The sequence below is a fragment of the Salmo trutta genome, chromosome 5 (genome assembly GCF_901001165.1).
Source record: "Salmo trutta chromosome 5, fSalTru1.1, whole genome shotgun sequence".
NCBI lineage: Eukaryota > Metazoa > Chordata > Actinopteri > Salmoniformes > Salmonidae > Salmo > Salmo trutta.
The window spans coordinates 50485805-50507024 of NC_042961.1; the positions used below are offsets into that span (position 1 = coordinate 50485805).

General features: G+C 42.1%; 2 protein-coding genes across 8 annotated transcripts; one reads left to right on the forward strand and one right to left on the reverse strand.

Moving 5' to 3' along the window:
• Positions 1-32: 32 nt before the first annotated feature.
• LOC115194400 (uncharacterized) lies at positions 33-14088 on the reverse strand. 7 transcript variants are annotated; one of them, XR_003878357.1, is made up of 9 exons: positions 12482-14087; positions 9207-9330; positions 8591-8793; positions 8247-8345; positions 8003-8098; positions 7257-7491; positions 6282-7134; positions 855-939; positions 33-774 (listed from the first exon to the last, which is right to left on the reverse strand). XR_003878357.1 is itself a non-coding variant. In XM_029754067.1 (8 exons), the coding sequence occupies exons 1-7, from the start codon at positions 12507-12509 to the stop codon at positions 5660-5662; spliced, it is 1539 nt and encodes a 512-aa protein (XP_029609927.1). In that variant the 5' UTR covers positions 12510-14088; the 3' UTR covers positions 33-939; positions 5628-5659. The 7 variants fall into 7 exon arrangements, 4 of the variants coding, with proteins under 4 accessions (XP_029609927.1, XP_029609926.1, XP_029609928.1 ...); XR_003878356.1 differs by lacking the exon at positions 9207-9330 and having other exon boundaries at positions 33-753; positions 12482-14088; XR_003878355.1 differs by lacking the exon at positions 9207-9330 and having other exon boundaries at positions 12482-14088.
• A 763-nt stretch (positions 14089-14851) lies between these two features.
• LOC115194403 (cell death activator CIDE-B) lies at positions 14852-20029 on the forward strand. The gene is made up of 5 exons (XM_029754073.1): positions 14852-14997; positions 15899-16022; positions 16663-16821; positions 17242-17432; positions 19577-20029. The coding sequence occupies exons 1-5, from the start codon at positions 14972-14974 to the stop codon at positions 19716-19718; spliced, it is 642 nt and encodes a 213-aa protein (XP_029609933.1). The 5' UTR covers positions 14852-14971; the 3' UTR covers positions 19719-20029.
• The last annotated feature ends 1191 nt before the right edge of the window (positions 20030-21220 follow it).

Genomic DNA, 21220 nt, shown 5'->3' on the forward strand with positions numbered 1-21220 from the left:
ATTGGACTTCATAAATCTAGATATGGGAAGTAGTGAATACAACATTTATTATACTATACACAATTACATTGTAGTTCTTCACACTAAGACATTGGATGTGTGAAAAATAACTACATTATTTGGCAGATGGATAAATTTCCCTTTGATTCATTATTTGCTGTTTGAAGATCCTGCATCTAGTTATTAGAAAGGGACAATTGAACTCTAATTATAGATAATAGCCAAACTAATTAGCATAACTCTTTTCTCCTCAACTAATTTGTGCAAGTTGTTGCCTCAGTTATCAATGTGTCAACATATTTCTATCACCCCTAAAAGAAAACGTGTTGGCCAATTGAACTGACAAGTATTACAGCACACAGGTAGTGAAGTTTTGGTGACAGGTCAATCCTTCTGACTTCACAATAAAAGTCACCCAGGTTTAAAAAAAAAAATGCTTATTCCAAAGTGATTCAGATACAAAGAAAATTAAAACTATGCTAGTCAGTCACTATTAAATATTTTCTTACCGTGAATGGTGAAATGATTTTGCCATGTCTAGCAAACAGACCATATAAATTGTCATGACGGCACAAACAGAGCTGGGACCAGGCTAGAAATGATTTTGCCATAGACCTGTGAATTATTGAGTGTCATCTGTGTCCGTTGCTGTGAGACGGCAGGTGGCGTCGGGCCATGCCGGGCTTAAAGAACTCCCTGAGGGTCGGGCACTTGGGTGTTGTGCTTGGACCTGTAGGAGGGCTTCACAAACACCTGGGGGAGACAGAGCACAGACTGCAGGGGTTTCAGGAACTGTAGATGCACGAGGGCAAACAAGGTTAATAATAAAAGTTGCTTCCCAAGGCTCTACTTACACTGCCTTTTGAAATTCTCTGTCGCTTCATCCTCAATATCAAATGACATCCTCCGTGTCACCGGTTACTGGAGAAGTTAATATTTCTAGATGGAAACGAGATGGAGACACGTAAGGCTTGGAATAACACGGTAATAGCTGGGCAACGATAACGTACTCACTTAACCATAGAATTGTGAGTACATGCATGCAGAAATGATCAATGCACAGTTCCTGGAGGTCTAAACAGCGATGAGTAAAAGTCCTACATTTCTGCTAATACTGGACATTTACAATATCAATGTTATGGCACTATGCATTTTTAGATTTGTTTTTTTTCAGTCGCTTCGGTGCAATTTTCACAAGTATGTGGTCACAACTTAGTACAAACCTCAACAGATCATCAAAACGGCAGTTTCAAAACGCTAAGCACATTTTCAATTGACTAAGTACAACCCACAATCATAGGTCACTATTTTACCAAACACTGTTTCAGCTAGAAATACATGTCCCACATTGCAATACAGGTTCATATAAAGTAATTGCCTTTCACAATGCAATGTTCACACTACTTTTAATATGATTCTGTTATGTTAAAATACATTTTACTTAATCCAACTGCTCTTAATTGATAATCACTTAACCGTTTGGTAAACCTACAGGTTTGTCTACTACAGATTGAGAACTACATAATGAAAAGGTACGTTTGTGAAGTAGAAACTTAGAGTGTACAAAACATTAGGAACACCTTCCTAATATTGAGTTGCACCCCTTATTACCCTCAGAACAGCTTCAATTTGTCAGGACATGGACTACAATGTGTCAAAAGCATTCCTGATACACATGGAAAATTGTTAAGTGTGAAAAACCCAGCAGCGTTGCAGTTCTTGACACAAACCGGTGCACCTGGCACCTACTACCATACCCTGTTCAAAAGCACCTACATCTTTTCTGAATGGCACACATACACAATCCATGGCTCGATTGTCTCAAGGCTTCTTTAACCTGCCTCCTCCCCTTCATCCACACTGATTGAATTGACATCAATAAGGGATCAAAGCTTCACCTGGTAAGCCGGTCATGAAAATAGCAGGTGTTTCTAATGTTTTGTACACATTAGGAACACATCCCCATGAGCATGCCACCCTCCTTCAGGCCATGGATGAGGTATGCAATGACATTAATCCAGACCTACAGAATGTCAGGCTTGGATTCGCCGTGCCAAAAGGTTTATCCCCAGGTGCATGAACAATAAGGACATTTACTGTGATGTCAATGAGAAGCTAAAGTATGACCAATGAGGACATTTACTGTGATGTCAATGAGAAGCTAAAGTATGACCAATGAGGACATTTACTGCGATGTCAATGAGAAGCTAAAGTATGACCAATGAGGACATTTACTGTGATGTCAATGAGAAGCTAAAGTATGACCAATGAGGACATTTACTGTGATGTCAATGAGAACCTAAAGTATTACCAAAATTCAAGACAGGCTTGATGCAAACTAGTGGCCTGCTAAACATTGTTTCTTCCATTTGATTACAGTAGTATTTTTGGGGGTATTTTATTCAGATCCCCATTAGCTACTACTAAAGCAGCAGCTACTCTTCCTGGAGTCCACACAAAACAAGATACAGAACATTAACAGACAAGTGCATCACAAGGACAGAATTACATACATTTAAAATACACTTTCATAATCATGTGATTCAGATGCTACTGAATGCAAGTGCAACACACAAAAACAAAAATACAATAAAAGGTGCGTTGCAAAGTGGATGATACGTTTTTGCTAAATGTCCCTGACGTGAATAAAGCTACCTTGTTTCCTATAGGACCGCTTGTAATGGGTATCCTGGGGTATGGACTTTTTACAGTTACCACCCGCAATGGGTTTCTTACGGTAACATGTCATCTCTTAAACTTGTAGGCCTTTTGTTAGTTACCATGAGGTAAAATGCAACTTTCATAAATATCCAAGACAGTTACACTTACGTCAGTTCATAGAATGAATAGAACTTTTAATCATACAGGGCTTCACCTAATGTCCTTCACCCCCATTCAGCTCCTAAAATAAAATGAACTAAACTAAATCAGACATACAGGCTTCACTTCGCTTCCTTCACCCCTGCTCATAATGAGCTACATTCCTTCAGCCTTGTTACAGTCCACGGCCCATGAAGGGTTATCTGAGGTACAGTGTAACGCGTTACAGTCCACGGCCCATGAAGGGTTATCTGAGGTACAGTGTAACGCGTTACAGTCCACGGCCCATGAAGGGTTATCTGAGGTACAGTGTAACGCGTTACAGTCCACGGCCCATGAAGGGTTATCTGAGGTACAGTGTAACGCGTTACAGTCCACGGCCCATGAAGGGTTATCTGAGGTACAGTGCTAGGCCTTGGACCTGCTCATGAAATTAACAAGATTCCTGTGAATCAGATGGAGCCGCTTGGCTCCTGCTCATATAAACTGAACCAGATGGGAGTTACACCTAAGGGCCTTGGCTCCCGCGGAGGCGTTCACCTCAGCCACCGTGGTCAGTTAACAGAGGTGAACGCAGCAATCTTGAATAGAGTGGCGTTTCCTCGCTCCTCCCGCTAAAGTTTCAACTTAATGGTTTCCACCTCACCAACTGGTCTTACATTACCACCTTCCTTCCACCCCAGTATCGTCCACCAGTCACACACGGAATCACCCAAAGGACAAAGTTGCATACATGGAAATAAGAACACACTTTCATATAGTTCAGCCTAACTAACATTCCATACATCAATAATACTATGCTCTACCAGGCAGGCCCTGCTATTCTGTCACTACACCAAGGTTCTTTAAACAAGCTGAGCGATTCTCACATCACCTAGTCAGTAAGCAGAGTAGAGTATCATACGGAGCATGGAGAAGAAAAAAATACATAAACATGAGTACTTGTATTTATTCAGGGGAGCCCAATTGAGACTAGTTTCTCATTTGCAATTGTGCCCTGAGGACAAAAATGTAATTAAAAAAACACATTACATCAGGCTATTTTAACAAGTTATAATAGTCAATTAAAACAATAGTACACGTAGTAAACTCACTTAACAACAGTTTTAAACTGCCCTATCGATCCCAGGCTCTCACACAACCGACCGTGACCAGAATTTAAATTTGGAGAAAAGTTTGGTAAAATCCCCCAAAAATAAGTTTGTGGAGACAAGTGGGACCTCAAATAATTAACCAACCCTGCGAACAGGTTTGGTATCTCATATTTAAACAGGGAAGTGAGATAATTTAGAAGCGGGAGGAGCAGAGTTTTGTAAACAAGGAAAGAGTAATGAAGTGATCTACGGGACTTTAGTGAGGTCCTGCCGACCTTCTGACACACGATGCATTGATGAGTATTAAAAAAAACCTCGCCTGTAATAAAGCGAAGGGCGCTATGGTAGACGGCATTCGATGGTTTAAGAGTAGTGGCTGCTGCATTCTGGTAAATGGTGTCACCGTAGTCAAGAACTGGCAGAGAAGGAGACTGTACAATATGCTTCCTGCTGGTCATGGAGAGGCACAATCCATTTCTAAAAAGAAGCCCCTTTAAATCTTAGCTCTTTAAGTAGCTCATCTGTACGTTTTTTGTTTTTAAACGTTAGATATTTATCAATCCAGACGCCCAGATATTTATAGGCGGAACCCACTTGATGATAGAGCCATCCAAAGCGTGAACGTGTAGACCAGAAATGTTTCAGTGACTAAGAGACCATATTTCGTTTTCCCGCATTAAGTCCAAGTTTTAAATCAACAAGGGCTTTCTGTAATGCAACAAAATCAGGTTGCAGCTCTATCATAGCTTGATACAAGTCAGTGCATTGGCATATGTAACCGTATCGTCTGCATTCAGATGAATATGACAGGATTTAATACATAAACCAATATTAGTAATATAAAAATGTAAAGAGAACAGGTCCCTATACCAACCCTAGAGGAAACTGAAGTCCTTACGCTGAGGCTTTGCTTACAATTGCTTTCTCGAAGCAGGTCCCGATATCCTAATGCCAAGGGCACATCTTATCTTTAACCCAAGCACCAGAAGTGCTCGGAAGGGAGATGCTACCAGCTATTTAGGTCAGAGGCAATGTGCAGTTTTATAAAAAAAATGTAAGCTAATTTTGCAGCTTGCTTGAGTGATTAGAGATGACAGGGAGTTCCATGCCATCATGGCTCTATATACAGTACTACTGGGCATTGCCTTGAGTTCGTTTTGGCTTTCGGGACAGGGAAGAGAGCTCTGGTTGAATGCTCTTGTGGAATATTAATGTTTGTCAGAGCTGTATGTTAGTTGATTGAATAGACCGTTTGGAGTTCAACACATTAATATTTCTAACAAAACGAGAAATGGTGCAGACAATCGCTCCTCTACTTTAAGGCAGTAAAGCTCAACATGCATTTTGTTGACATTAGCGCTGTGGTACACCTATGTTGTAATGATATCTGAACAATACATCCGGGTTTTTTTCGTCAACGGTCGTGAAAGATGTCTTCAATCACACTTGTAGCAGATTACATTCAAAGGTCAATTTTGAAACATGTCTTGCAGTTTTTGATATTGAATTAACTGGTAGTTACAATAACTCAATTGAGAAGAGATCATAGTGTTGTGTTTTGGCAATGTTCAAGGTATTTCACAGTAAATGTATATTTTGGATTAAAGGTGCAACACATAGGATCTTTTATAATTTTTGCATTGTAATTTCAGTAAAAGTCCATAATATATCTGCAGTAATAGTGGAATGACAGTGTTTCTCAGTACTACTTACCCGCCAGTGTTGTGATTGGCTGTGATATTCGCCTATTGATTTCTCCCGAAGCGGCATCTGTTGTCAAATTGGGAAAGCTGTTTTGACTTCGTGGCTGTTATATAGTGGAAATCTGGTCAAGCGGCCAATGTAGAAATCACTCTGTAATTTCCTGGTTGCTAAAATTCTACAAGGTTTGCTCAATTTCAGTATTTTGAACGCTGCCAAGTACTGTTACAATTCACCTAGCTTCCACATAGGGGAGAAATTCAAGGTGTGGCACCTTTAATGGTTGTGTGGTGAAAGTTGTCTTCAAAATGAACGTAGAATGAAGTTCTGAATATGAGACCTTCTGCGTTACAAGTGTTACCAGTTTGGAGTTTTGTACTAAGCCTTTTGAAAAGTCACAACATACTTCTGAAAATAGCATAAAAGCAATTAAAAATAAAACTGTAGTACTAGTGGGTATTTGACTAGCCTGATTGCTCGATCTGTTGCTGCTTTAAACAATTACACAGTTGTTTGCCATCATGCCACTTACATTTATGTGATGATGAACATATGGAACGATGAATGAACATCATTTTACTACAGAAAGCACAGCCAGATCTGGCAACCAGGCTAGAATAGGAAAGTATCCTTGGTTGTTTAAATCAGCACCTGTATTTCTCTTACTCTTTGTCAGCTGATGCTGGAAGCTCCATATCTAGGGTCAATGACCTGTCACTCAACTTCCGTTGCCAGGTCGAAGGAAGCCGACATGCCGTTATCGCCAGCAACTCTGGCCTCTTGTTCTGTCCCCATGGAGAGCTCCCTTCCCCTGCTGTTGGTGTCCCGTTGCTGCAGGAAGGAGGTTGTGACCTCATAAGAGCAGTGATGTCTGTTGAAGTCAGTCGGGGGATGAGCACCCTGGGTTTGTTGAGCAGACAGGATGTGATGTAAGAATAGAGGCGATGGTCTTCCGGAACCTTGAGGTTTGCGATCCCCAACTGGACCAAACAGTCCCTAAGAAGGTCTCTCTCAGTCTCTCCATCTTTACCGCTCGTCATATCCTCCTCTTCATCTCTAACAAACCCCCCCCCACGCCCACTCCTGAGCACTCTTTTACTCCCTCTGTCTCTCACACTCCTCTTCCTTCCTCTTCTCATGACCATAATCTCCTCGTCCTCTTCGGATTCCTCTTCTCTGCTTTTGACCCATGTATATTTTGACCTCTCCGTTGACTCAGCGTCCTCCTCCACATCTCTTGAAACCGATTGGATATTAACATCTTCCTGGAAAGTTCTTGCCCTCTTATTGGCTGAAGCCATGACTGGAAGGTCTTCGTTGCAAATCCCGGCAATCACAGGTGCGACAGACGATGACAAGTTTGTCTGTCTGTAATCAGTTAATGGGGTTAAAGACAGAGGGCTTGGGGTGGAAACCGAGGCAGGCTTAGATCTTGATTGGACACTTTGCTGCACTCTTCCAGAGGGAGGAAGAGACAGTGATGAGAGGAGGTAGTCGCCCATACACGGAGGGAGAGAAGCTGATAGGAGGTAACAAAAGAGATGAGGTTAGCCGATATGTTAAACATCTATCCCAGGCGTTGTGAAATCTGGCTGGCGACTGCAATGTAGTCGGCCTGGAACGCGCCCTATGTAGACCCACCTGCAGAATCCAGGTGTCCCAGGCAGATCTGGTGCTGGAGCAGGGTCCTCAGGAGCTGGGGTTGGGAGGCAGCCTGCGCACACTCCTCCAGGACAGGAGGGGCAGCAGTGAGCCACGACACCGTCTGAGCCAGGTTGGGCACTGGGAGAAGCTGGTCCAGTCTGAGCAAGAACTCCCACAGCAGTTTCTCCAGCTCCTGGTCAAACTGAGGCCCATACTCTGACGGAAACTCCACCTGTAAGGGGTAGACGAGAGGGGGACAGAGAATTTGAGTTCCTCAGTGGATGTAGCCTTGCACGACCATAGCAAAACAGAATGTAAGCTTGCGAGTCCAGGATGGTCGTATTAGGCTACAGTGAATGGTCTATAATTAAGATAACTTTATTGTTCAATTGCACACAGGGTCCAACCAAAATGTTACTTCCTGTTTTAACCCAACCCCTCTAAAAAGACACACATACAGTGTTTTGGGGGGAGAGGTGTGGGGGGCTGCCACACTGGGTGCCCGGGGAGCTGTTGTTGTGGGAGTTAAGTGCCTTGCTCAAGGGCACAACAGTAGACAATGCAATCTAGGATTTGATACTAGCAACCCTCCGGTTGGCCAACTCACTTCCTGACTGATATTTTCGGTCAGACCCGGGATTCGACAGGGCAGCCCTCCTGTTGCTGGCTCGCCTCTCTAACAGCTAGGCTACCTGCTGCCCCGAAAAGCTGCTGAGTCAAACAAAACAAAGCCACAGTCTGACCTTGTAGAATAGTTCTCTCTCTGTGGGGTCTTTCAGAAAGCTTTCAACCAGGTCCCGGAGGTTGGTCACTGCTGTTTCAATCTTCACATCCTTTTTCTGAAACATAGGCATGCAAAGACATCACTTACAGCAAACATACTGTATTTCTCACAAAATCCTTCCTTGGGTACAAAGCAGTGAAGTGATGAAAGACCATTGAAATACCACACCCGTCTTGCAGTACAGAGAACTGACTGTCACTCACCAGGGCAGAGGACGTGGTGGGGGCACGGATCCTTTCCAGCTGGGGAAGGATAACCGCTGGATCTGGTGGGTCTGAGCCATTGCACAGCTCTAAGATCAGCTACAAATGACCAGAGACATGATAATTAAGGACTGAACAGTCTGACAGTGGAAGCACATACAGGGTAATATTCATTAAGTCGCAACATAGCAACAGAAAACTAAATTGAGCTTTTCTTATCGGACAAGTTCAGGTTTTCAACAATTTGGTGCCAAATGAATGCAACCCATTTTTACTACAACACAACTGTCCAAAGACTTATGGCCATGGGTCAACAATATCATCCTCCACACACACACACACACCCGTGATCTCAGCCCCAGAGCCAGCTTGGCCTGGTGTCTAGAAGTGAGCAGGCCAGGGACAGTCTCACAGCAGGATGTCACAAACTCCTCCAGCGTCCCATAATGCATCACATCGCGTTGCTTCATCACCTTCCACATGGCAGCAGAGACCAGCCGGATGGGAGGGGCCAGGAGGCGTAGGGAGGAGAAGGAAAGGAAGATGTCTGAGGGGAGAGATAGAGAGGAAAGTAACGCTGAGCGAAGTGCCTTTTGAGGTCGGTTCGGTTTGATAAAATAATCTTTAAATAAAAGTCCCATTACTGCCTATCACTTATTCACATTCCAGTTGTTGTGTATATTACATTGGTTTTACATTTTTTTAACATTTTAGTCATTTAGCAGACGCTCTTATCCAGAGCGACTTACAGTAGTGAATGCATACATTTCATCCATTTTTTTTTTTCTGTGCTGGCCCCCCGTGGGAATCGAACCCACAACCCTGGCGTTGCAAACACCATGCTCTACCAACTGAGCTACAGACTTTATTTAATTCCAAGTCATCATCTCTATAGAGCTGCTGGCTATGCTGTCTGACAAATCACTATTTTAATAGTTCTTCAAAGTAAATAAGGCATACCTTTATAACTATCAATCACCTAGATCATGTATTTCCAGGTAAAGATACCTCGAAGCAACTGCTCTCTATCCCTCTCGATCGCACATTCTTCTCTCTTCTCTCTCCTTGTCTGCCCCACACTAACCTAACGTAGCAGGCATAAAAGAGAAACATACCGGAGTAGGCGTGCAAGGGATTGTCATTGTAGTTCATTTAATGCAGAAAACGTGGTAATTATGTAGAATATTGGCCTGTTGGAAACTACAACTCCCTACTACGTCGCACAGTTCAAGCTTGATCTGATTTATCTCTACAGAAACTGCAATGTGCACATTGAGCTCACAGAAAAAGAAAAAAACTATTCTAATAATTGATCCGAAATCAGTCAATTAGTTGTTTAAAAAACAAAAAATAACTGACATTTCGGTTAATCGCTCAGTACTAGAAGAGTGACTGGGTGTTAGCCTTTTTCGAGCGTCGTGTTTAAATCATATAAGTGACTTTGTTGAGCTTCACAATCAATTTCAGATAATTTTGGATGATTTGGACATGATGCACAAAAAAAAAAGCTAATATTGGTCCCATGACTTGAATGAGATTTGTAACACAAATGCTAAAACGTTAGCATGTGGAAACAGTGCCAGACATTGTCCATCGATATCCTCTTTTACAATCCGAGTGTGAAATAGTTACACTCATCTCTATCATGTAGGCTCAGCAATTCCGAACAGTTCAATTACAAGTCAGAATGTTGAACAAACTTAAATTCCACTTACTTTACCTATTGTCTGCCAATTTTGTCCCTATGTCAGAGGTAATCTGATACAACATATCCACAGGGAAGTATCATCAACCTGACCTTCAGTACACTGGTCTGTATATCAGTTTTTATTTCCGGTTTTTGTTTTCAATACTGAAGCAATTGACAAACGCTTGCACAATATGGCCAAGCCTAACCAAACCACATACCGAATGGCAAACACTTCCAGCTGATTGCGAGGAAACGTGCTTCAGTCGACTAGGTTTGGTGACATATCGACTAGAGGTCGACCGATTAAGCGGAATGGCCGATTAATTAGGGCCGATTTCAAGTTTTCATAACAATCGGTAATCTGCATTTTTGGACACCGATCATGGCCGATTACATTGCACTCCACGAGAAGACTGCGTGGCAGGCTGACTACCTGTTATGCGAGTGCAGCAAGGAGCCAAGGTAAGGTGCTAGCTAGCATTAAACATATCTTATAAAAAAAACTATCAATCTTCACATAATCACTAGTTAACTACACATGGTTGATGATATTATTAGTTTATCTAGCTTGTCCTGCATTGCATATAATCGATGCGGTGCCAGAGCTCAACAGGTTAATTGATCATTGAATCACAGCCTACTTCGCCAAACGGGTGATTTAACAAGCGCATTCGCAAAAAAAAGCACTGTCGATGCACCAATGTGTACCTAACCATAAACATGGTTTAAAAAAAGCACTGTCGATGCACCATAAGCCTTTCTTAAAATCAATACACAGAAGAATATTTTTTTAAACCTGCATATTTAGTTAAAAGAAATTCATGTTAGCAGGCAATATTAAACTAGGAAAATTGTGTCACTTCTCTTGCGTTCATTGCACGCAGAGTCAGGGTATATGCAACAGCTTGGGCCGCCTGGCTCGTTGTGAACTAATTTGCCAGATTTTTACGTAATTATGACATAACATTGAAGGTTGTGCAATGTACAGCAATATTTAGACTTATGGATACCACCCGTTAGATAAAATACGGAACGGTTCCGTATTTCACTGAAAGAATAAACGTTTTGTTTTCTAAATGATAGTTTCCGGATTTTACCATATTAATGACCTAAGGCTCGTATTTCTGTATGTTATTATAATTAAGTCTGTGATTTGATAGAGAAGTCGGACTGAGCGGTGGTAGGCACCAGCAGGCTCGTAAGCATTCATTCAAACAGCACTTTACTGCGTTTGCCAGCAGCTCTTTGCAATGCTTCAAGCATTGCGCTGTTTATGACTTCAAGCCTATCAACTCCCGAGATTAGGCTGGCAATACTAAAGTACCTATTAGAACATCCAATAGTCAAAGGTATATGAAATACAAATGGTATAAATAGAAATAGTCCTATAATAACTACAACCTAAAACTTCTTACCTGGGAATATTGAAGACTCATGTTAAAAGGAACCACCAGCTTTCATATGTTCTCATGTTCTGAGCAAGGCACTTAAACGTTAGCACATATTGAACTTTTACTTTATTTTCCAACACTTTACTTTTGGATTATTTAAACCAAATTGAACGCGTTTCATTATTTATTTGAGACTAAATTGATTTTATTGATGTATTATATTAAGTTAAAATAAGTGTTCATTGTTCATTCCGTATTGTTGTAATTGTCATTATTACACACACACATACATATACACACATACATATACACATATACACACATATACATATATATATATATATATATATAACAATCGGCTGATTAATCGGTACCGGCTTTTTTTGGGTCCTCCAATAAATCGGCATCAGCGTTGAAAAATCATAATCGGTCGACCTCTAATATCGACTATTGTTTACATATTGTGCATCACGTGCAATGCGTCAAGAGATTGAAAATACAAGCGACAGAACCTATCGGCACCGCAAAAAGTCAAGTAAACAACACTTTCCTGTGGATACCCTATCTCCACCTCCTACCGCCAAAAGCACCAACATGTACAACCGGTAAAGTAAATGTAAATATAATTTTATTCAACAGTCTGGCTTTTAGAGACTATTGCGTCTTTTTTAGGGTGGATTCCCTCATACTGAAAATCCATGGAGTAACCATGGTAACAGTGCTGTTTTAAAGGGGAAGGAACCAATATGTAATTTTTGTAATTTGGGTGAACTATCCCTTTAAGATGGTTAGGGTGTAATTCATCTTCCTACTTTACTTCAAATTCAAGTAGTTGTAAGCAACCATTTTCTACAAGCCCTTATAATTATATCATGGTTGGTAAAGACACCTGTATTGACTGGCTGTAAAACTAAGTAAACTGTCAATGGCACTTTGCTTTTACTAACACTGTGACTAGCCGTATTGTTTTAGGAGACTACTGTACTGATATAGCTAGCTAGGGGCAACCATCAGCTTGTTTGTTTTGGGCTGGCTAACCCGCAATAGCTACCTACTGTTTCTTTGCAGTTAATGATTGCTTCTCCTAGTGTTAGCTCACGAGCTGTAAATGCAAAGAGAAAACTGTTGGAAACCAAATAGACTAAAGTAATTACCCATTTCAGATGACTTCTTAGTTGCCATATTGTCCCGTCCGAATTTAGGTCGATTTTTATACTTAGAATAGCTAGTTAGCTTTAGCTCACTTCCCAAGCCAACTTTGTAGACAACTTTGTAGCTAGCTAGGCTAACAAAGCGTTTCTTCTGAGATTGCTGGATAAGTTAACGACAAGGCTACAATAAGTGCTTACCTAGCAATACAAACAGAAAACATGCAACTCTCGAGGTTGCTATTCTGTATCTATTACACTGACTTTGATCATAAGAGTTTATTAATGTTAGAATTAAAAACACGCTGGGTTCTCCCGCCTTCTCTTCTTCAGTATTGGGTTGGCAGATCGCATCCAACTTAAGGTGCATACATCGCCACCTACTGTACTGGAGTGTGAGACCAGTCATGGCCTAACTACATTAAATTCTCCTCATTAGTCCTGTTCCTCTAATAAAGTGAAATAGAGCCCTTAAACTCACACTTCCTTCCTTCAAATCTCCATATTTCCCTTCTCAGGCTCTAGGACCCGAGAGGGTGATATGGCTGGTGACAATACTCCATGCAACTCCTCCGCCGAGAAGTCTTTCAGTTCAGTCCCAGGAACCTCTCTGCCGCATCCACAATGATATCTATTTTCTGGAATTTCCTCTCCACCTTGGTAGTGCCATTAATCACCATAGCTATGAAGGCCACACAGTCCACCATATGGGTCCTGCTGGTGAAAGGCAAACTCTGCAGCAAAGGCCTATCCACCACCATGACACCATGGACTCTTTAGGAGTACCATTTGAACACTTAACAGCCGCTGCATATGAAATGCTTTGGGAAACCCGGACTTTGGCCAAATTCTCTTCTACCCTGGTCAGGCATTCCAAAGAAGCTTCATGGTTCCCACCACAATTGCAACATGTTACATTTTTTATCACTTTTAAAATTGTTCCACATCTCAGCTTCTCCCTTCTGCAAACACTTGATTGAAACATGTTCATAAGCTTTACAGTGATCACACTGAATCGGTCTTGGGGTAAATGCTCGGCCCTGTAGTTTATATATCACAACTGCACTTGAGTAGGGAGACTCCATATCAAAAAAACTAAAATAGACTTGACCCCCTCCCCTCCCCACACACACACACACACACACACACACACACACACACACACACGATTCATCCGACGTGCGTCAATCACTCCAGGAATATTTTTCCTCTCCGTAACAGACTTCCCACGTGACGCCAGGTATTACCCCCTTAGCGGTGCCGTGTTCCGAAGACGCGTCAAACACACGACACGTCAAACTTCTCAATTCGGGTAAGACGCAACACACGTTCCTTCTGATCCTCAGAAATACAAGAAATCTAAACAAGCCAGCCTCTCGTAATTCTCACAGCCTTCAATTTACCCAGCACTTTCTCCACCAGTTTGGATATCTCAAATGGATTATTCAAGATTGGTAATCCTCATTAATAACCCATAGTGCTACAAGATAAGAAGGAACATTCTCAGCACTGTACGCTACTCCTTGATTCAAAATCCACATCAGCTTCCGCCATCTCTTTCTCCAAATCCACATTTTCCCTGCCTTCTCTACTTGCTGGATGTGACGTCTGAATGAATATATAATCAAAGATTTTATAACTAAACCAAGACAGACCGCAGTCTGTTGTTTCCAATGGGAACAGATGAGTCATAGTGGGCAGAACAAGCAAGGAGGTGGGCAGAGCCAAACACGAGCTAGCGAGATCCTATTGGCCAGTTCTAGTCAATATTTGCATATTTCCGTTAGGGAACGCCTACTTTGCGCTCCTAAACAACACCATTTTTAAAAACTTTGGCAAAGGCTAAAGTCTACAAAACGTAGTCCACTCTGTTCATAACATATTCTAGTTTTGGGAACAGAAAACAGTATTGAGATCAAATGTTTCATCGATGAGAACATTTGTAGAATGTAGGCCAAAATCCATCTCGTTCCATCTTCTCCCACTGCCTGCCAGTGAGCTTCCTCTCACTACCATATTTGCTAGTGAGTGGGAACTCCAAGCGGAGGCTTCATATTTGTACATCCAGTGACATATCTGTCTCATTGTTCTGTGGTATAATCTTCATGATTACCTTAACTTCACTGATAAGTTAAAACAAAAGTCTGTGCTGATATCATGTAAAAAATGTTCCAACTGTAGATTGAATGCCATGGCGCAGTCAATGATATAGGCCAGTGTTATTCTCTGCCTGCCTGCCTGCCTGCCTGCCTGCCTGCCTGCCTGCCTGCCTGCCTGCCTGCCTGCCTGTCTGTCTGTCTGTCTGTCTGTCACACACGCACAGAGAACTTTGCCCTATGTGTCTGTATCTGATTCATCAGGGCAAAGTCTGTCCTAAAGAATTAGCTTGGTCAGACACATTCAGAATCAGAGTCGACATAGCACCAACGCTACCACAACAACACAAGGAAAAACAGGAGGTAAAGAAGAGAGAGAAGGAAAGAAAGGGAGTGGGATATGGAGTCAACAGCATCATTAATAAAGCAAGTACACTTACTTCCTAATAGCTGTGTCCCCCACACGTTTTGTGTACATCTTTCAATCAATTGTTCTATATCTGAGTTTTCTAATAATACTGTATCACTGTACTTGTAAAGGTGTACGCTGTTGAGAGCCAAGAGATTTGTCAAGAAGGCACTAAGAAATATATATAATTGTGTGCTTTAATTGAAGTTGGACTGGCAGTTAGAATAGTAATGGTTTTCTATACTTGTTTCCACCCTCTGTTGTCAAACAGACACTGTCTCCAGCAGATGAAGCTAGGATTGATCTGTCTCTGTCTTCCAATCAGTCTCAATCTCTTTTTGTATCCCTCTCAGCCCACACCACGGCCCATAAAGCACATTGTACCTCAGCTAATCTCGGTTAACCCAGAACTCAAATCTTGCGCAATTTAGTCAGATCCTCAATGACGTAGTCTGTCCACGAGATACTATACCTCAGCAGCACTAGTAAATATTACAGAACACCTTAGAAAAACATAGCATCATATCTAGTTAACATCTAAACATAGAGATACAGTTGTATCAGTGTATCTGTTCTGCACTATAATATTATGGTAGCTTTCCTAGGCCAAATTAAATTATGTGCAGTACAAATGTGTTATCTATGGACTAGGGAATAGGTAGAAGATGTCCCAAACCAATGATACAGGGTCAGGCTGTACATCCTCTTCATGGTTCAGGTTAAGACTGGTGTGTGGGGTAAACTGATCCAAGAACAGGGCAACTTCTAGCTTGGTTCAGATCTGTTAGCGTGACAAATGACAATGACTGTAGGCATTGGTTAGAGAGCATAAACAGATCAGACCAGGTTAGGCAAATTCTACCTAAAGCTGGCAGTATTTGGCCTTGTGAACATTTTCTTCCTCCTTTTCCTCCACAGGTCTGTGACCAGGCGGGTGTGGTCGTTGGCCCCGGCCCCCCAGAGACCATTCAGGGTGTGTTCCCATGACAGGGGCACCAGGAAGGGCGTCACAGCAGCTACCCTGGAGGAGCTGAGAGAGAGGGTGAGAGAAAGACATGATGAAAATGAAAAAAAATGAAAGAAAAGCGAAATGAAAGGGGGGGAGTTATTATAAATAAGGCCTGGAATTTTTCCGGACCATCTGACTTTACCAGTAAAAGCTCTGGCCTCTAATTATAAGGGGTATTCCCTAGTTACCCCAGCCACAAAGTCAAAATGGACTATATCGTAAAAATGTATGAAAACAAAAAGTAGCTTTTTGGTCTTAATTTAAGGTTAGGCATAAGGTTAGCAGTGTGGTTAAGGTTAGGGTTCAGGTAAGGGTTAGGTTTCAAATACAATTTTAAGAAGAGAAATGTAAGAAATTGGGGGGCGTTTATGACTTTATGGCTGTGGTAACTAGTGACGACCCAAGCAAGGCCAGATCTGAGACAATAATAGATGCCATTTAGCAGACACTTTCATCCAAAGCGACTTCCAGTCATGCATGAACTTATTTTACCTATGGGTGGTCCCAGGAATCAAACCCACTACCCAGGCGTTACACGTGCCATGCTCTACCAACTGAGCTACAAAGAACCACGGAGTGAATGCCAAAGGCTGGTTAGGGTAATTGTGCCTACAAAATACCCACACTGTGTCTGTCTGTCCTCTGAACATGTCTCTCTGTGCTGCTTCCCCAGGTGTGTCAGGCCCTGATGCTGTGCCTGTCCAGTCTGGCTGTGGTGCTAGTGTGTGAGGAGGACGGGACAGTGGTGGACTCTGAAGACTTCCTGATGTATCTGCCCGACAACACCGTCCTCATGGCCCTGGAACCTGGACAGACATGGAAACCTCCTCCGGTAGGTTTGACACTGTCTGTCTCTGTCGTGATCTGGACATGTACATGTGAATTTGTTTCGTCTGACCTGTGTTAGTGATTGGACAGTATGTGCAGGTATATACACCCATGTCAGCTGCCAAGTGGGATGAGTAGGGCCCTGAGTTTTTCCTCTAGGCTTATCACATGACCTGAGCCCGTATCCACAAAGCATCTCAGAGTAGTAGTGCTGATCTAGGATCTGTCCATATAATGTTATTCATTCTGATGTGAAAGGCAAAGCTCATCCTGGATCAGCACTTCTACTCTGAGTCGCTATGTGGATATGGGCCCTGATCAGGAAAATATTAAATGCCCAGAGTTTTTCCTGGTACGGTTACATGGTGACACCGACCATGTCGCTGTCTCTCATCTCGCCCCATATCTTACTCTAACCCCACAGGGTGCAGTGCTCTCCAAAGCCCAGGACCCTAACCAGCCGCGGACAGGAAAAGACATAGCCCGCGTGACCTTTGACCTGTACCGGCAGAACCCCAAGGATGTGTTTGGCTCCCTGAACGTGAAGGGCACCTTCTCAGGCCGGTACTCCGTCAGCGCTGACTTCCAATGTCTGGGGCCCAAAAAAGTCCTCAGGTAAGTGGAGAGGAAGGGGATGGGAGGACGTCTCCAGCCTGCTGTGATGTACAGTGCATTTGGAAAATATTCAGACCCCTTGACTTTGTACACATTTTGTTACGTTACAGCCTTATTCTAAAATTGATTTTTTTTAAATCCTCATTAATCTACACACAATACCCCATAACGACAAAGCAAAAAACGTTTTTTAGAAATTTTAGCAAATTCATTAAAAATACAAAACAATAATACCTTATTTACATAAGTATTCAGACCCTTAGCTATGAGACTCAAAGGTGCATCCTGTTTCCATTGATCATCCTTGAGATGTTTCTACAACTTGATTGGAGCACCTGTGGTAAATTCAATTGATTGGACATGATTTGGAAAGGCAAACACCTGTCTATATACATGTCAGAGAAAGAACCAAGCCATGAGGTCAAAGGAATTGTCCGTAGACAGGACTGTGTCGACGAACAGATCTGGGGAAGTGTACCAAAACATTTCTGCAGCATTTAAGGTCCCCAAGAACTCAGTGGCCTCCATCATTCTTAAATGGCAGAAGTTTGGAACAACCAAGACTCTTCCTAGAGCTGGCCGTCCGGCCAAACTGAGCAATCGGGGGAGAAGGGCCTTGGTCAGGGAGGTGACCAAGAACCCGATGGTCACTCTGACAGAGCTCCAGAGTTCCTTTGTGGAGATGCGAGAACCTTCCAGAAGGACAACCATTTCTTTAACACTCCACCAATCAGGCCTTTATGGTAGAGTGGCTAGACGGAAGCCATTCCTCAGTAAAAGACACATGACAGTCCACTTGGAGTTTGCCAAAAGGCACCTAAAGGACTCACAGATGAGAAACAAGATACTCTGGTCTGATGAAACCAATATTGAACTCTTTGGCCTGAATGCCAAGCATCACATCTGGGGGAAACCTGGCACCATCCCTACAGTGAAGCATGGTGGTGGCTGCATCATGCTGTGGGTATGTTTGTCAGCGGCAGGGACTGGGACTGGGAGAAAAGATGAAAAGTACAGAGAGATCCTTGATGAAAATCTGCTCCAGAGTGCTCAGGACCTTAGACTGGGGCAAAGGTTCACCTTCCAACAGGACAACAACTCTAAGCACACAGCCAAGACAACGCAGGAGTGGCTTCGGAACAAGTCTCTGAATGTCCTTGAGTGGCCCAGCCAGAGCCCAGACTTGAACCCGATCGAACATCTCTGGAAAGACCTGAAAATAGCTGTGCAGCGACACTCCCCATCCAACCTGACAAAGCTTGAGAGGATCTGCAGAGAAGAATAGGAGAAACTCCCCAAATATAGGTGTGCCAAGCTTGTAACGTCTTACCCAAGAAGACTTGAGGCTGTAATCGCTGGCAAAGGTGCTTCAACAAAGTACTGAGTAAAGGGTCTGAATACTTATGTAAATGTGATATTTCAGTTTAATTTGATAAATTAGCTAAAATAAAACGGTTAATGCTTTGTCATTATGGGGTATTGTATGTAGATTGATGAGGGGGAAAACTATTCAATCCATTTTAGAATAAGGCTGTAATGTAACAAAATGTGGAAAAAGAGAAGTGGTCTGAATACTTTCCGAATGCATTGTATCTGTAACAATGGTAATTCTACCCTCTTACTCACTCTCTCTCTCCTTCTTTCTCTCTCTCTCTCTCTCTCTCTCTCTCTCCCCTACTTCCCGTCACTGTCTCTCGCACTCACTCCCTCTCTCTCTCTCGCTCTCCCGCTTCCCGTCTCACTCTCTCTCTCTCCCTTCCCTCTGAATTTTTTTATTTAACTAGGCAAGACAGTTAAGAACAAATTAGTATTTACAATGACGGCCTACCCCAATTCAATTTAAGGGCTTTATTGGCACGGGAAACATATGTTTACATTGCCAAAGCAAGTGAAATAGATAATAAACAAAAGTGAAATGAACAATAAAAAATTAACAGTAAGCATTGCACTCACAAAAGTTTCAAAATAATATATAAAAGGGAAAATAAATAAACATTAAAATGTTTGTTTTTCACTGGTTGCCCTTTTCTTGTGGTAACAGGTCACAAATCTTGCTGCTGTGAAATTACATGTTGAAACTTGAAAGCCTATCTTAACCTGATACCTGTTTGAGGTGACTCTCTCTCTCTCTCTCTCTCACTCAGAGAGGCCCTCCGCATGGCCTCCACCCTCCTCCAGATGGCAGGTCACATGCTGATCACCTCAGCCAATCTGATCAAGCGGATAATCGAGGGAGCAGAGTTCTGGCAGCCTCAGAGGGTGGAGGCCGCAGAGTACTGGAACTAAGGCAGTACTGGGACCGACTGCTCTCTAATGACCAAATCAATCCTAACTTGAGTGTATGTTTACGATTGAGTTATGCAAGGTTGTGAGTTGTGATCAAACAGGAGGATAATTACACATTGTTTAGATTTTTTTATAAGGTTAGTTCTAAAATAGGACTTATCTTCTCTAACAATTCTGAGAATGTACCACGACGTCCACAAATGCAAGCAATTAATTAAAAAAACTGAGTATGCATTATTTTTCACTTTCTTCGTAGTTTCTAATCACTGTCTCATCTTGTGTTTAATAAATGCTTTCAGTTGCTACATCCACTCAGTCCACTGTCAGAGACACCCACTTGCAGAACAAGGAGAAACAGTTCTGTTCATTCATAAAAGGGTATGAGAAAACCTGACCAGCACTTGAGGAACCAATACGATTTAACATGAGCCTTTAGTTACTGTACCTTTAAATAGGCTATAGATTAGTTAATGACTTTCTTACTCATGACAAGACCACACAAGATCTGCCAAAAGACAAGGAAACAGACTGCATAAGCAGAGTATGAGGTCAGATAGTGAATATACTGAGTAACATTACCAACAACATGATCAAATATTAAACTGGTACCAACCGGTTACTCAACCCAGCACCTTAGAGGCTGCTGCCCTATATACATAGACATGGAATCACTGGTCACTTTAATAATGTAACACTAGTCACTTTAATAATGTTTACATACTGCTTTACTCATTTCATATGTATATACTCTATTCTATTCTAATGTATTTTAATCAATGCCACTCCAATATTGCTCGTCCTAATATTTATATATTTCTAAATTCCATTCTTTTACTTTTAGATTTGTCTATTGTTGTGAATTGTTAGATACTACTGCACTGTTGGAGCTAAAAACGCAAGCATTTCGCTACACCTGCAATAACATCTGCTAAATATGTGTATGTGGTTGGATTTGATCCGTTCTGTTTAAACAACGGTTGCATCCCAACAATCTTTCTCCCGAAGTGAGCAGTTGTTCACTTCCCTTCATGGATTTGAGAGAAAATGACTGGCACTCCAACTACATCAATCCAATGCTTTTCATTTTGTGGGGAGTAGCAAACGCTACAGGAGGAAGGAGAGATTATTGGAACGCACTCATGGACATATGCTGTCACTGGTCTGGTAGTTTCCCCAATTCTTTACACGCTGGACATATCAAACAAGGAACATCAAAACTTCCAAGCACAAACCTGTGATGGAGCTTGAAACATGAATTGACATTTGAATGAAGAACTATGTGAACAGGAAGTTAGTCGTGCTAAAATCTCAGCAGACTGTAGAACTTCATCATAAACATAATCAACAGCTTGTAACATACAACAGAATGCTGTCTTATTCGTGACAACTCCTAACATGGAGCCTTTACAGTCCATTTTCAGCACCTTGCAGGCCTCTCCAGTAACATTATAGCAGGGGAGAGTCTCAATACTCATGGCTTCCTTTTCCATCGTCACCGCAAA

Bases quoted from the DNA above. Each gene is read 5' to 3' on its own strand.
- LOC115194403 (XM_029754073.1), top strand. From the start codon at position 14,972: ATGGAGTCAACAGCATCATTAATAAA. The intron at 16,822-17,241 runs GTAGGTTTGACA...CTAACCCCACAG, and splicing joins AGACATGGAAACCTCCTCCG to GGTGCAGTGCTCTCCAAAGC. The intron at 17,433-19,576 runs GTAAGTGGAGAG...TCTCTCACTCAG, and splicing joins GGGCCCAAAAAAGTCCTCAG to AGAGGCCCTCCGCATGGCCT.
- LOC115194400 (XM_029754066.1), bottom strand. From the start codon at position 12,509: ATGGCAACTAAGAAGTCATCTGAAATGG. The intron at 8,346-8,590 runs GTGTGTGTGTGT...GGTCATTTGTAG, and splicing joins CTCTGGGGCTGAGATCACGG to CTGATCTTAGAGCTGTGCAA. The intron at 7,135-7,256 runs GTGGGTCTACAT...ACCTCCTATCAG, and splicing joins GGGACACCTGGATTCTGCAG to CTTCTCTCCCTCCGTGTATG.